The sequence below is a fragment of the Mus caroli genome, unplaced genomic scaffold (assembly GCF_978045245.1).
Source record: "Mus caroli unplaced genomic scaffold, Mus_caroli_1 scaffold_6, whole genome shotgun sequence".
NCBI lineage: Eukaryota > Metazoa > Chordata > Mammalia > Rodentia > Muridae > Mus > Mus caroli.
The window spans coordinates 45,192,501-45,207,286 of NW_028227261.1; the positions used below are offsets into that span (position 1 = coordinate 45,192,501).

The 14,786-nt window shown below is 38.5% G+C and overlaps 1 protein-coding gene across 11 annotated transcripts in view; it reads left to right on the plus strand.

Moving 5' to 3' along the window:
• Window positions 1-14,786, plus strand: part of Elavl4 (ELAV like RNA binding protein 4) — a 144,445-nt gene that overhangs the window by 50,976 nt on the left and 78,683 nt on the right. For 3 of the 11 annotated variants that reach the window (XM_029476648.2, XM_085839088.1, XM_085839090.1), the window contains exon 1: window positions 7,616-7,867. The exons of 2 other annotated variants lie outside the window; for them this stretch is intronic. In XM_029476648.2, coding sequence (XP_029332508.1) covers window positions 7,820-7,867 — 48 coding nt within the window. In that variant the 5' untranslated portion in view covers window positions 7,616-7,819. Of the gene's footprint in view, window positions 1-7,615; window positions 7,868-8,262; window positions 8,338-11,048; window positions 11,308-11,708; window positions 12,074-14,786 lie in introns of those variants that run through there. 6 more of the 11 variants (XM_085839091.1, XM_021161013.3, XM_085839087.1 and 3 more) reach the window with 4 other exon arrangements.

Here is a 14,786-nt window from a genome sequence, read left to right on the forward strand (position 1 = left end):
GTTTCTCATTATTCTGGACTCTTTTTTTCTTCTGCACATGGAAACTCACAATGTTTCTCATTATTCTGGACTCTTTCTTCTGCACACAGAAACTCACAATGTTTCTCATTATTCTGGACTCTTTCTTCTGCACACGGAAATCCACAATGTTTCTCATTATTCTGGACTCTTTCTTCTGCACATGGAAACTCACAATGTTTCTCATTATTCTGGACTCTTTCTTCTGCACACGGAAATCCACAATGTTTCTCATTATTCTGGACTCTTTCTTCTGCACATGGAAACTCACAATGTTTCTCATTATTCTGGACTCTTCTGCACATGGAAATGCACAATGTTTCTCATTATTCTGGACTCCTTCTTTCTTCTGCACATGGAAACTCACAATGTTTCTCATTATTCTGGACTCTTTCTTTCTTCTGCACACGGAAACTCACAATGTTTCTCATTATTCTGGACTCTTCTGCACATGGAAGTGCACAATGTTTCTCATTATTCTGGACTCTTCTGCACATGGAAATGCACAATGTTTCTCATTATTCTGGACTCCTTCTTTCTTCTGCACACGGAAACTCACAATGTTTCTCATTATTCTGAACTCTTTCTTTCTTCTGCACACGGAAACGCACAATGTTGTGTTGAGTAGATGGCTCAGCCGGGCTGACTAGCAGTGCTTAATGAGACATGTAGGAGAATAGTGCATCTTTTGGTGCCCAGCATCTTGGAATTGGCACACATAGGTTGCATAGTCCAAGTTAAAAATATACCTTTAAAAATGAAGAGGCCACTGAGATTGCTGTGCTGTGGGCATTTTGTTCCTTCTGCCTCAGGGTACCTGTGCACTATCAGACAATAATAAACACATTTCAAACTGGAGTTTGTATTTTATTTAAGTAATAAAACCTTAAGAGTTTCAAAAGTCTTCTTGGCACACATTTAGATTCACAGGATTTTTGGAGGCCAGGAATATGTTTTGAAAGCATTCTCACTTCACTGATAAAAGACAAATAGTAGACTGTGGTGCGCAGTGATCACCTTATACTCCATTTTATTTATAATAAAGCAGACAAGCTAAGTATCAAATCATGAAATCCCAAAGTCCTAATTTGAAGCTAAGTCGTATGTTTTTGTGTCTTATCTGAATTGTGCACAAAACCTTAGGTTCCATGTTGCATAGTAAATGCCTAATGTTGACTTTAAACTCTGTGAGTTTAGCTATTTACTCTTCTCCGGAAAGGTGTCATGATGGATAGCTAGATAGTGATTCTGATATAGACATGTTACAAGAATATATCTTTAAAAACATCACATTTTAAAAGAATTAGATATAACCATAATTTCTGTAGGAACCCAAGGTAAGCGGTGACTTGATTTTTTTGAATTGTGTTTTTAAGAATAATTTCAAAGTAGGATCAGGGATTTTCAGAGACTGAATGTTTGTAGGAGGCCAGCATCATTTTGATTACCTATAATGTCTCATGAAATGTTTACATGTAATAGGACTCTGTAGCAAACAATTCTTAAAGAGGTTGTAATGTTAAAGCCTCTGCCCAAAATCCTTACGTAAAAAAATACTCATCTTCATTAAAGATGTGATCCTTTTCAAGCAGGTATTTTGAACTTGAAGCTGCTGTTGCTAAGGAGTTGCTAAGGCAAATGAACTACTCAGCACTAATGTGCAACTTTACTCCTTAGAAATAGTAAAATCATCCGCCCAGCTTCAGAGCCAAAGAGGGAGGAAAAGTAAGAAGGGTCAAGTGGAGAGTTGCCTCTTTCTGACAGTTGTCCAGCACAAACTCTCTTGTTTCTCACTTTTCCTTACCTCTCATGGAGAAAGGAAGCAACCTCTGTGTGTGTATGAAAGTTATACATGTAAACTAGGCCACTTAGCAGGGCACGGTTCTGTGAAATTAGAAGATCCTTGACTAAGACAAAAGGGATGTGCCTTCCCATTGAAGAGAAAGAAGCTATGGTTGCTGATCTAATACATCTGCTGGTGCCCAAACTCAGCAAAGGTTTTTTTTTTTTCTTTAATAACCCAACGGTAAGAGTAAGTCAATATAGAGAACTATGCATTAGTGCATAAAGTACCAAATACTTGTGCCCTAAGCATTTTGTTCATGAGTTTGTCTAAAATATTTGGAATCAATAATTTATATTCTTTTATTGAGTGCCCACCATATCGCAAGTACTGATTTTCTATGTGCTGGGGTTCTAAGGAAATAATATACAATTTCTACCATGCAATCTCACAGTAGAGCATAAAAATAACAGTGGGCTGTAATTCATTGAATACAGTCTATAATAGAATTGTTGAAATATTATCAAGGCTTGGGATTATGTTCACAGTTGATTTTTTTTTTAAATACATTTATAAAGTATCTTGAATGGTAAATGCCTTTGGGTTTTAGTAAACATCCAAAGATCAGGCACTTTCTGATCTACTTCCAGTGACCAGAAAGAATACACACAACATAACAGTGGGCAACTGGGATGCTCTTAATTTTTTATAGATCAGGGTCTATCATCACCTGGTGGCAGGATATTGAAATTGCAGTTCAAGCCTTGGGTTGTGCCATTTGTTTCTATCAAGTCGGGAAATGTCAAAGATATTACTCTTAATGTGAATTTTTAAATGTAAAATAGTGCAGAGAATAATACTTAAATTTACTTAGACCTACACTTTTAGATGGAACGTACTATATCTATGCTATAGTAAAAACATGTGAGCAAGTTAGATGGGAGCACATATTACATATGAAAAATAAAATTCCTTCTTAATGGTCATACGATCCTCAGGAAAAAAAAAAAAACACTTAAATGTCCTGGTAATTTATTTCTTCATTTGCAGTCTCAGGGTTGTGAGACTGATATTTATAAGCAAAGCATTTTATGCAATGTTTGACACATAATAGACACTGTGATTTTTTAATTATTGTTCCTTTTACAGCAGTGCTTCTAAATAAAGGTCTTTGCATTCATCTTCATATAATCATGCTCTGTTTATAATTTAAAATTAGGAGCAGTTACTATGGGTTCCTTGGAAGGGGTGTGGCTAGAATAATCTGGCTGTTAATATTATTTTCCAAATCTCATCCACTAGTTTTGTTCTGAAACAAGATATTGTAACTTTCCTGGCAAACTCCTATCATTCTTAAAAACTTAACCCCAAATGTAGCATCTCCAGTTTATACTGTCTTTTAACATTCTCTCTATACTGTTAGGACTCAACGCATGCAAATCAAAGTTCTTCTCCATTTGAATTGTAAGTTCCTTGAAGGTGAGGACTGCAATTTATAATTATTTTTGGGGTCTCATATTAAGAATTTAGCACTAAACTTTACTCACAGGGCTAAGTAAATGTTTATCTACAGCAAGCATTAGAACTGAGAGAGTCCATTCAAACCTTTGTTAGCTATTATTGTGTTAGTATTCTCGAATTGTTTGAAGAGTCTTTATATCATACATTCTTCAACAAGATTTTCTCTTGAAGCTACTACTGATTTATTTATTCCTTACATTCTTTATATTAGTAATAAAAGACTTCCATATAGGGTACTATCTCTACCAAGCCTATGTTTGTTTTTAACACTGGCAACAAACTTTAAGAAAAGTATTGTGCTCATTTTACAGATGAAGAAGCTAAGAGTAATGAAGGTTAGGGTGTCGTTTTATTCCCAAGGAACTGTTCAGAAAACCCTAGTTGGGTTGAATTAATTAGGTCTTGGGATAGTATATATGTGACTATTGATCTTCACTCATATATATATATATATATATATATATATATACACTTTACTTTTAAATATATATAAAATATATTTAAATATATATATATATTTAAAAGTAAGCTTTTATATATACACACACATACATGTATATATATTGTCCACAAATGAGAACATAGAAGTTAATTCAACCAATGATCATTGATATTTTTCTAGATATAGAAGGGGGGAGGTGTACTTAGGAATTCTGCCCTTTGGGCTTTAGGAATTTTTGTCTTCCAACCTTAATCCTGATATCTCCCACATTCTTGATTTACAGCCTAATCATAATAGATTATAATGAGATAACTGGAGGCCATACCTGGCTGAAAACAACAAACAAATCTATTGTTCTTTTTCAGTTGAGAAAAATTAGACATGCCTTCTACCTTCCCTTTCCTTTCTCTTCTTGACTGTGTCCATCTTTTTCAATCACTCAACAACTTTTTTACTGAGTTCATTGTTCCACAGTAGAGGAAAAGCTTACTTTTAAATCAGGAAGGCACTGTTCTGTGTGCTGTGAAATTCTGTGATGTTGTGTGTGTCAGGTGCCTAGTACGTTGTTTAGTGTATGGTAAACTTCTGGTACGAGACTGCATATTTTACTCTCATTTATAAACCCTTTTGTTTGTCCCTCCTCCCCTCTCTCCTTTCATCCCCTTCCTCACTCTCCTCTTTTTTCTAAACTGGAAACCTCCTTGCCTTTTATAATACATCTATTTCATTATTATCAGCTGCAAAATTATAAATGAACCTAGACCTTTTTATAACACATTGAATTATTTTCAGAACAGATCCAAGCAAATTAAACATTATATCCTCCAAGAGCCTAACAGCTACCCCAGATCTCATCACTTGTTATACTTTTTTTTTTTACTTAAATTTAGACAAGGACTTCTTTGCTTTGTTTTTATTTTCTTTTTAGTAGAGCTCTTTTGAACTAGTATTAAAAGGTCTCAAATCTCTTAATGCAGGGATCTTCTGAAATCCTGACCCTGCAGACTGTCATGTGCTGGAAAGAACATATCAAAGTCCAGACTGTTGCTACATCTAAATTCTGTCCATTTTAGAAAACTTCCTAAATAAAGCAATCTTCTTATCCTGTGCATTTCTTTTCCAGGGAGTCATATTATTTTTTGAAGGGTGTTGTCCAAGGCAAATTTAAGAAGGCAAATGTACCTTGCCTCTGGAAAGAAGCCTACATTCAGAAGCCACTCAAGCATGAGTTTAGGAGAGTGGGCGATGGTGTATAAGTCTGCTCTGGTCAGTTTACGTGCACAGGTGAACTCTCAGCAATTCAAGTAGACCAGCAATCTGTTAGTCATGCATTCCAGACAGCAGCACTCTCCCGCAGACTATAGTAGATATGCCACTTAGGAAGAAGAAGGGCATCAAACAGTCAGATCATATATCTTTGAGAGAACATTCCACAGTGAATTTCTAATTCTCTTGCAGTGTCCGTGTCAGCCTGGTGCATCTTTCTTGCCTCAGCAATATGTGTCCACTTTGCAATAAAACTGATTTAATGTTTCTACAGGGGGAAAAAAAGACCACCAACACCGTGATTCAACAAAGAAAAATTAAGCTTTAGATTTTTATCAAAGCTTTTAAATATAGTATCCCATCATCTGAGATTAATTATATTGTCTGTAAAGGAAGAAACACCAACAATTTATATATTTTGTTTTGAAAAGGGAAAAGGATAAAAAGAAACTGAACCACAGGAAAATGTCAGGTCGCAGTCACTGATGATGCTATTTAAATGGTGAGCCATAATTCTATTAGGACAGAGCACATGCAATTCCAGATTTCTGCATGACAGTGAAGGAGAACCAGCAATTGTGTGTGTGTGTGTGTGTGTGTGTGTGTGTGTGTGTGTGTGTGTGTGTGTGTTCTACCTTCCCTCACCATTTTGCTAATTCAATTGAGGAGCAAGAAAAGATCATCTGGACAGCCAGAACAGGAGGCAAGGTCTGCAGCTGTGCTCGGGGGACTGGTGTGGAGAGAGGCGCAGACTGACTTGGAGTTTTGTGTGTTGCACGTGAATGCTCTGGAACTGCCCTAATCGACTGAAAATGAGCCAGCCACAGTCATATGGAACAGGTCTGTTTAGCCACATCTTTCGGTAGCATGGCAGATGGTAGACCGTCAATGGGTGGTATTGATTGGCTGGATTTGCCTTAGGGTAACAAGACTATGGGTCTTTAAAACCCCCGCTTCATCTTATTTTTCTTTGTGCAGCTTCGTACAGTAGTGGTTTTCTCTTCTCCCTGCCCCAAAGCCCTGACCCTTAGCATTTCCTTTTTCCCTTTTGAAATCTAAAGTCTTCCTTGGTAATCAAGTTAGAAAGGTTACCTTGAGATAAACACTCTTTAAATTATCACCAAGGCAAGAAAACTCGAGAATATTTTATTTACTAGGCTGATTACATTTTAATGTTTGAAGAAAGTGACATTTTTTAATTAGTGTTTAAGACATATGGTGAGTGTACAAATTAGCTTATTTCATACAACCAGAGTTTGATGAGAGCAACTCCTCCTTCTCACTCCCCAGTTAAAAATTGTCACTTGAAACTTAATATATGCGAGGAGGTTAAATGCTATTAAATGATGCAGACTTGACTTAAAGATAAAGGAGGCAGTTGCTATCTTGTGTAGCTAAGTGCTGCCTGGATGGACTGGAAAAATACAAGAATTGGCATTTGTGTCTCCAGAGATGTGGACGTTCAGAGCTTCAATATTGTCCAGCCAAGAAAAACAAAAATGCCAGGTATGTGTGTGTGTGTGTGTGTGCACATCCAAGTGCACATTCATGTGTGTGTGTGTCTGTGTGTGTGTGTTGGCTTCTGATGTAGACACACTGAAAAATAAGCGCCATGGGCTCGCTTTGTTAGTAGTAAGCTCCTTCTTAAGATACGGCCGCATAACAATGCAGCTCTATAGCCTTATATTACCCTCTTCTCCATCTCTGGGAGATTTCAACTTTATTTTCCTCTTTATTCTTGGCCGAAGATCAGGTTAATTGGAATAGAGTGCTACAAAGAAGATGCCAAGTTAGGTATGCCTCCAAAACAGCATCCAGCAAAAGTGTTCCTCTTCAGGGTAGATCTTAAGGGAAAAGAAGAGCTCTGGGTAGAGGCATGTGTCTGGATTGAGCTTGCGGTTGTTTATAGCTGGTAGTATGACTGCACTTTTACTTAGTTTTGGTTTTGCCTTTTGTTTTTGTTTGTTTGTTTTGGTTTGCTTTTGGTGTCTTTGCTTTAAGCTTTTGGTCATTTACATCAGATGAGACGGTGTCAAATAAACTCAGAAGAAAAGTCACACCTTCGGCTCTTGTCTCCCGTTTGTATGTGTTTTCTTCACATAGTATACGCACATCTGAATCCAGTTTTTATCGAATGTGCATATTTCTCTCATTGTAAAAAGAAAAAAATTTTCATGGACTTTTTTTAAGTTCTCCCTTTCTCAGGGTTAATTGTATTCCCCTCATTCATCATTTGCAGAATGGAACAAGTCTTGCTTGTGCTCCATTCTTCACAGTTCTTGTTAGAATTGCGTGGTAGTGTCTTGTTCTGTTTTGTCTCCTTGCTTTAAGTCAAGAGGAAGAAAATTATTTACTTAGACATAATAGAGTAGAAACAAATTTGCCTGGGTCTCACATCACATCCTATACCTAAAAGCAATTCCAAGGAAAAAGCACACACACACACACACACACACACACACCTACCTTTTAAGCCACTCTATTTCAATCTGAGCACTCTACCCACCTGGTGGTTATATAGTGAACTGTTACTTTAAAGAGTAGTTTAAACACCAGCCATGTTTGGGGCAGGCTGCTCTTGCAAAGAGAGCAGTGCATGTAACAGGAGTCTACTGTGTGAGAGATAAGGGGAAAATTCAGCTCACTGACTAGAGGTTTTAATGTGCGAACTCTGGGGAAATAATATATTGACTGTTCCGTGGTGCGCAAGAAAATTGAAGAACCCTTTGCAGACGGAGTGCTTTGCAAAGGATTCTATCTGTTTCTCTTAAAACAAAATCTGTGGCAAGATGTTTGAAATCAGCAGGACGCTTAATGCTGCTTTATTAAATAATGAGGTAATATTTTGTCACTTTTTTCTGGGCAGCATCTGTTTTTACCCCCCCCCCCATCTTCCCCCTATGTTTATGAAGGGTTCTTTTTTCTTCTTCTTTTCCCTTTCCCTTTTTTTTTCTCCCCCACCCCCCTTCGTAGAAGTCTAGAAAAATAATTCATGCTTCTCTTTCTGTTCTTTGCTTTCCGTGCTTTTGGAGAATTTGGTTGTCTATCTTTCTTTTTTTTTCTTCTGTTTCCTAGCCCATTGTGCCACGTAAGGCTTCTCCACTGTGCGGAGTAGGTAGTTATTAACGCTGAATTGGCTTCTGGTACAGTCCATCTGGACTCTGTGTGGGAAAGCTGGCTGCCGGCGACCGAGCTGAGATATCTGCAGCCTTTGGGATGTATGCATGGTGGCGAGGGGCTGCCTGATATGGGATTACTTCTTTTAAGGGAAATTGTTATTAATGAGTCAAGAAACTGCTCATTTATGGTAAGAGGGACACAGCGGCACAGCCAGCCCCACAGCGCTGGGATACCGTTTTTTGTTTTGTTGGTTTTTTTTTTTTTTTTTAGGTTGCCTTGGCTGCTTGGAGTGAGACAAGTTTCTTTCTGTGGTGGTGGATTGTAGCAGGAAAAAAAAAAAAAGAAAAACATGCATGACTGGGAGACTCGCCTGCCTGATTCTTAAGATAATATATTGAGAATCTGTTGCTTTACAAATGTCACACCACTGATGTAGTGGTCAGCCCCTCACGCTGAAAGATGAATGGTACTATTGGAAATGCGATAATAAGGTTGACTTTTCCCAACAATAGGATTCAGCCTTTGTCTTTAGAGAAAAGGCCTCTGAGGACATTTGTGCGTTTGTTTGAGGATTCCTTTGAAAGACTATAGAGTGGAGGTTTTTTTGCAGAAGTGATCAATATACAAAGCGCATGGATTATTTTTTTTTTTTAGCCTAGCAAGACCAGGTGATTGTTTATGGTATAATGTATAGTTACTATTTTGGAAACATGGCCGGAATGTTTTTAAATATACCTAATGTTAATTTAGGGCTCAATGAGTATACTATGATTAATATGGATGAGAAAAAAAGAGGTGCTAAAAATTTCACTTTCTATGACCTGCATAGAAATATCAGGTAAATATTTTGTTCCAAGAGAGCTGTTTTTATTTACATAATTGTCAGAATTGTGTCAATATACTCCTCCAATATTTTGATATCGGTGAGATACAGACAGGAGGACTTTGGCTGTCAATTTAGGACACATAGACCTATCCTATATGTGAACGCCAAGCTGTTTGGAGCATGGAACCTGGGAATTCATCCTTAGAGTGCAGTGCAGCAAGTGCTACGGCTCCAGTGTGGCTCACAGGACTCACCCCGAAGGTGCTAAGGAAATCGTTTTTTAAAGTTTCCTTCCTTCACTGTTGTTCTACCTGAAGGGCCCAGCTCCAGTCAAGCTTCATGTTTCTGCTCCTTCTTCATCCACCTTTATTTCTAAATGCTGGATTTATTTAAATGTAAGCACAAGGATTTACGTCATGTGCCTGATACATTGTTCCATGGTATATCTGTATTTTCACAGAGTGTGTATATGTATGTTTATTGCCTGTGTTCATGAAGCTATGCTTTGAAAAGAATTGTTTTGACCTTTAAAAATGAAGGGTTGTATCTTTCTTTTCTAGCAATTTTTCACCAACTCATTTACACTTAGACTCTGAAGTCCAGAAATATAACTTAGTTTGACCTGTGGTTCCACTATTCCTACTCTAGCCCACTGTCAACTTCAGGCAAAAATTAAACACTACATGGACTATTTTTTACCTCTGTGCACTTATTGAAAAAGTTTATTAAACTGTGAAGTTTATTAAATACATAGGGTGTTACCCTTCTTCATAGGTATGAGGCAAAGGGTCTCAGGTAAGCCACTTAAAAATCCAGGCCCCAAAAAATCCTGTGTGTAGTTTTGCAAATGTAGTGATACAGGGGCTATGAAATGTGTCGTAAAAGCATACCGTCTATATACACCACCACATACTTGCTAATTGTCCCTTTGTACGTCTTTTAAGAAGGCAGGGGCTGGGGAAAGAAGCGAAGGGAGAGGCAAAATATCTCCTGTTCGGTTGAGCAAGATGAGTGGTCTGCACACATAATAAACATGAGGCTGTTTAATTTCCAAATCATGTTTTACCCTCACCACAGCAGGGAAAGCAAAAGTGAGTATATTTTTTAAAAAATACAGAGCATGCCCCTAAGTTGGAAAATAAATTCATTTAAATAAAGCATTCATCCTTCTCTGTTGTAGAAAGCTCACACAGAAGACAGAAAGGTAGAAGCTGACAGCTGCCCTCCTCCTTCCCCAGCTTTTTCTTTCTTTCTTTCTTTCTTTCTTTCTTTCTTTCTTTCTTTCTTTCTTTCTTTCTTTCTCTCTCTCTCTCTCTCTCTCTCTCTCTCTCTCTCTCTCTCTCTCTTTCTTTCTTTCTTTCTTTCTTTCAACTCTTAGGAAATAGTTTTTTAAGGCAAAGTTGTGAACCCAGTTCACTCAACAAGCTTAATCCCAAACTTGAATGCTTTTGAAATGTTGGTCATGTTAGCTGTAAAAAGAGCAGCACTACTTACAGAAAACCAGCGATACTGGGAAATAATAAAGTTAAAATGTAGAATTATTAGCACATTAAAGTGCTTTTGTTGTATCTTTAAGCCTAGAGGCACATCATTAAATATGCATTTCGCTAGAAAGCAACTGTCAAGAAAGATAAGGTGGTTGAAAATACTCTCCACAGAAAAAGCCCTCTATCGGAGGGATGGGCTCCTGTATCCCCCAGGACCCGGAAAGGAAGGACACTCCCACTGTGAAGGCTTGCAGTCCTCCAATGACCTGCAGTTGTGACAGGACTTTTTGAGCTGGAAGAAGGTAAAAGGTAAAAAATACAAGCATGGCTGTTGTTGCTTCAGCCGGGCTTTAATTACCAGACACAAGAAGCAGTTCAGAAATCTGGTCTCTGTTGTTGTAGAGGTCACCAGATCATTAACATCGTCAATCTGGCAGTAGCTAATTTAAATAGCACCTGATGTTGCAACGCCTCCCTTCGCTTCCCCAGCCAATCAGAGTCTGGCTTCAGCTGACAGATGGTCCCATAAATGGATGTAAAAAGGGGAAGCTTCGAGCCAATTTCAGCTAGGCTCTGTTCAGTTGTTCTTATCTACATCCTAGAATCAGGGGTTTCAGCTCACTGCGCCTTTTCTTCCTCTCTTTTTTTTCCCCTTTCCCACCCCACCCCCTCCCAATAATAGATTTACTTTCCAATCATCCACACTGTGGTCTGTGGATCTTTAGTATATATATATAAAAAACAATAGTAGTCATTTTTTAAGTATATTCTGAAACCTTTGCAAATTTTAAGAGAAGAGTCGAAGCGCTGCGAGACCCAATATTTGCCAATAAGAATGGTTATGGTAGGTATGCCTAGATATATAATCTGTTGTTCGTGTTGCTAGAGGGAAGACAAGCGTCTACACCTTGGCCAGTCTTAATGCTTGCACGAGAGTTTAGTTCTCTGCTGCTCTCTTGTTCCTTCATTTACTATATCTTTTGTGTAGCGTGCGGGTAGGTCCTTTTTTTTGAAAAGCAGTGGGGAGAGAGATTGTCATTTTTAACAGGTCGTTGTCAGTTTTCCCTTCCACATAAAAGCCGAGGGTGGGGATGGGCTGAAATAATTGCTGGTTTGTTGAAAGAGATTCTATTACTTGAGACCATCTGAGGGGGGTGGAAGGGGGTTTCTTTTTGTAAGAGAGAAGAGGCTTGTCTACAATGCCTGGGTTTTATGGGGCATTGGGTGGATGCAGCAGGGTTAGGAATCTCTCCATTTCTGTGCTGGTGGAAATGTAAACCTCGAGAGGCAGCTCCTGGATGCTGAACGTTGAGATGGGCAGTTGTGTTTCTGGGGACTGCGCAGTCAAAACGGCAAAGAGAGTGATTTATTTGGGCTTCAGTAAACGCTGCATCTTGTATTTCAAAGAGTTTCCTGTCATGACCTCATAAAAAGAGGAGGCGGCTTGTATGTGTAGCGGTGCCTGGCGTGTTGAGTTGTTGCTTCCTTCTCTGGGCAGCAGCTCTGTAAGAAGGGAATGTCAGCTTTTACATAACGCTCCTTTCTGCTTTTGACACACTGTGTGAGGGTCCATCTTCTGATCACAGATGGAGTGGAATGGCTTGAAGATGGTAAGTGAAAAGAAGGCAGCTTGGAGGTTCCAGCCGTGTGTGTGTGTGTGTGTGTGTGTGTGTGTGTGTGTGTGTGTGTGTGTGTAAGGATGGTGGACTGCATCGTAAATCACTATTCTGGTGTGTGTGTATTAGTATTTCTTTTTCTGAAATTCAGAATCTGCCTCTAAGTATAATGGCATTGCATGCACACAAGGCATATACTGTCTCTTCCATCAAACACATTTTAGGCAAGCAAGGTTGGTGTCTTTTTTTGACAATCACAATGTCACCGTCACTGTTGGCTGGCGTGTCCACCGCCTCTGTGAGCCTTCAGCCGAATTACACGACTGTTAAAGTTAAAGGCACATTTCTTTTTCAGTCTTCGTGCTAGGAGTGATGGGGAAGGCTGGGAATGAGGGGTGGAGGAGGTGAGATTCAGTACCAGCAGATGCAATTGTGAAACAGGACTTTGAGATGTGGATAGGGAAGTGAAGTGGAAAACCTTTCTGCCGAAGTAGTAAATCTATTTTTAGCATCATCTTTTTCTGGAAAAAGAAACAGGGAAACTCCTTGAGTGTTGTTCCTGTCTCCTGGTGTTGACCCTAAAGATATGGCACAAAATGGCACGAATTGATGCCATGAGTGCCCACTTTGACTTTGAATTTTCACCAGCAATATATTTCAGGGGATTGGGGACTGGGTAGTGGGGAAAGCTATAAATTCATTTTTAAAAAAAATCAGAGAAGCCGGAGGAGGACTTTTCACTCTGCATAGATGTTATAACAAAGCTATGGTCTTTTCCCCATTCTTAGAGGATTGCCTTTGTCTGGCTGCTTGTTTTGATGGGTGTAAAACAAATAAGATTAGACCGAGCAGCCCAACTGAAAGCGATAGCTGGGAGGAAAACCCTATGAAAGGTTGCCGGGGAAACGAACAGAGGCAAAGCCGAGCAGGGAGCAGGTGGCTATCATGAGAACACACTGCAAACAGTGTAAAAAGGGAGGAGGGGGGACAGGACCTCGGTTATCTTTGCTGTTCTTTGTGACTAGCCCAACTTTAATTATTCTTCATAAATAGGTGTTAATTACATTTCTAACTCTGGTTTACAGTGATTTTTCAAATCTATTTTTAAGCATCTGTTCAGTCTCTCCTCTTTTTCTTTTTGTTTGTTTGTTTAAAAAAAAAGAGAGAGGAGGGGGAAGGGAGAATAGGGTCTCTCTGTCTCTCTCTGTCTCTCTGTCTCTCTATCTCTGTTTCTCTCTCTCTCTGTTTCTCTCTCTCTCTCTCTCTCTCTCTCTCTCTCTCTCTCTCTCTCTCTCTCTCTCCTTCCCTCTTTCCCTCTTTCCCTGCTGTGAAATTGTACGTGCAAAAAATTACAAGGAATCTTCTGAGACCATTTGAAAAAATGTAAATTATATTGAATGAAGTTGACAGAAGCATAGTAGTAAATTCCCACAGCTGGTAGGTTCTGCAAATGATTTCTCCAAAATTTCCAGCAATTATTCATAGGAAAAATGTAAGTAGATTAGCTTTATACTAGCCAGTGATTTTTGTTAGGTGATACTGGCATTTTTACTACATTGGATGCTGCTACTGTAGTTTCAAAGAGTTCATCGTATCTCTCATTTTAGATCTGGAGTATAAATAAATGTCTTTAGGGTATAATAACTGAACAACCTTTTCCTCCACTGCCCATTCTTCCGGCCACAGAATCCACCCATGCTCTCCACTTGCAAATGCATTTAGTCTTGAGTCTTGGCATAAACTGAGTGAGAAGGTCATCTTTTGTAAGTGTCTCTTGATGTCTGGTGGGACCCATGCACATGCATGCTGGATGACAGGCATCTCTCACTCCTTTCTCTGAGTGCTTGTCTCAGTAGTGTCTTTTTCCCAGTGATGCTGGGTCCCAACCAAAAAGCACTAACAGAGAGAGTACTTGAGTGAATCGGAGCAGCATAAATAAAACCTGAAATAGTCCTCAGTTGTGGTTGCTTCCTGGTGACAATAGAGATACATAATCGGGGAGCTAATTTGAAGCCCAAAAATGAAAGATTAAGCAACCCAAATGTATTGCAAGGGTGGAAAATATAATTGACTTTATTGAAAATCCTCTTAGTTTTCTCTCCATTACAAATCTTCACCATTGGCCCCACCATTTTTGTTTTTCCTGTGAAAATGTTGTTTTGTTTTGTTTTGTTTTGTTTTGTTTTGTTTTGTTTTGTTTTGTTTTGTTTTCCGGGTGGGGGAGGTATTATTTTGGTTTTACTCTTAAGGTAAAAAAATACACTTATATTTTTGTCCTATGCTTGAACCTTGTTTTTCTCTCTTTAGTGCATAACCACATATAATCTATTAAAATAAAATAGTTTTTATTATCACTAATAAAGTTTTCTGAGAATTTTCTGGCAGGCTTTAGTTAGGGGAAATGGTTTCAATAAAAAACTGTCACCTTGGCGTGGTTATGAAAAAAAAAAGACACATAGCTCTGCTGCTGATTTTTCTTGCTTCTTTGTTTTAAAAAATATTAATACCTACTATCTTCATGTGTGGGGATACCCTGATGGAAGCACAAGACCTACATGCAATTATTATGAAGTAAAAATCTGGATGGAAATATCGCTGCAAAAACATTGACTATATCAGCTTCCAATTGCCTCTGTGTTTCGTAGTAATGCATTGGTTAAATCAGATGATATCTAATTTTTTGGAGAAATTAAATGAATGTAGCAAA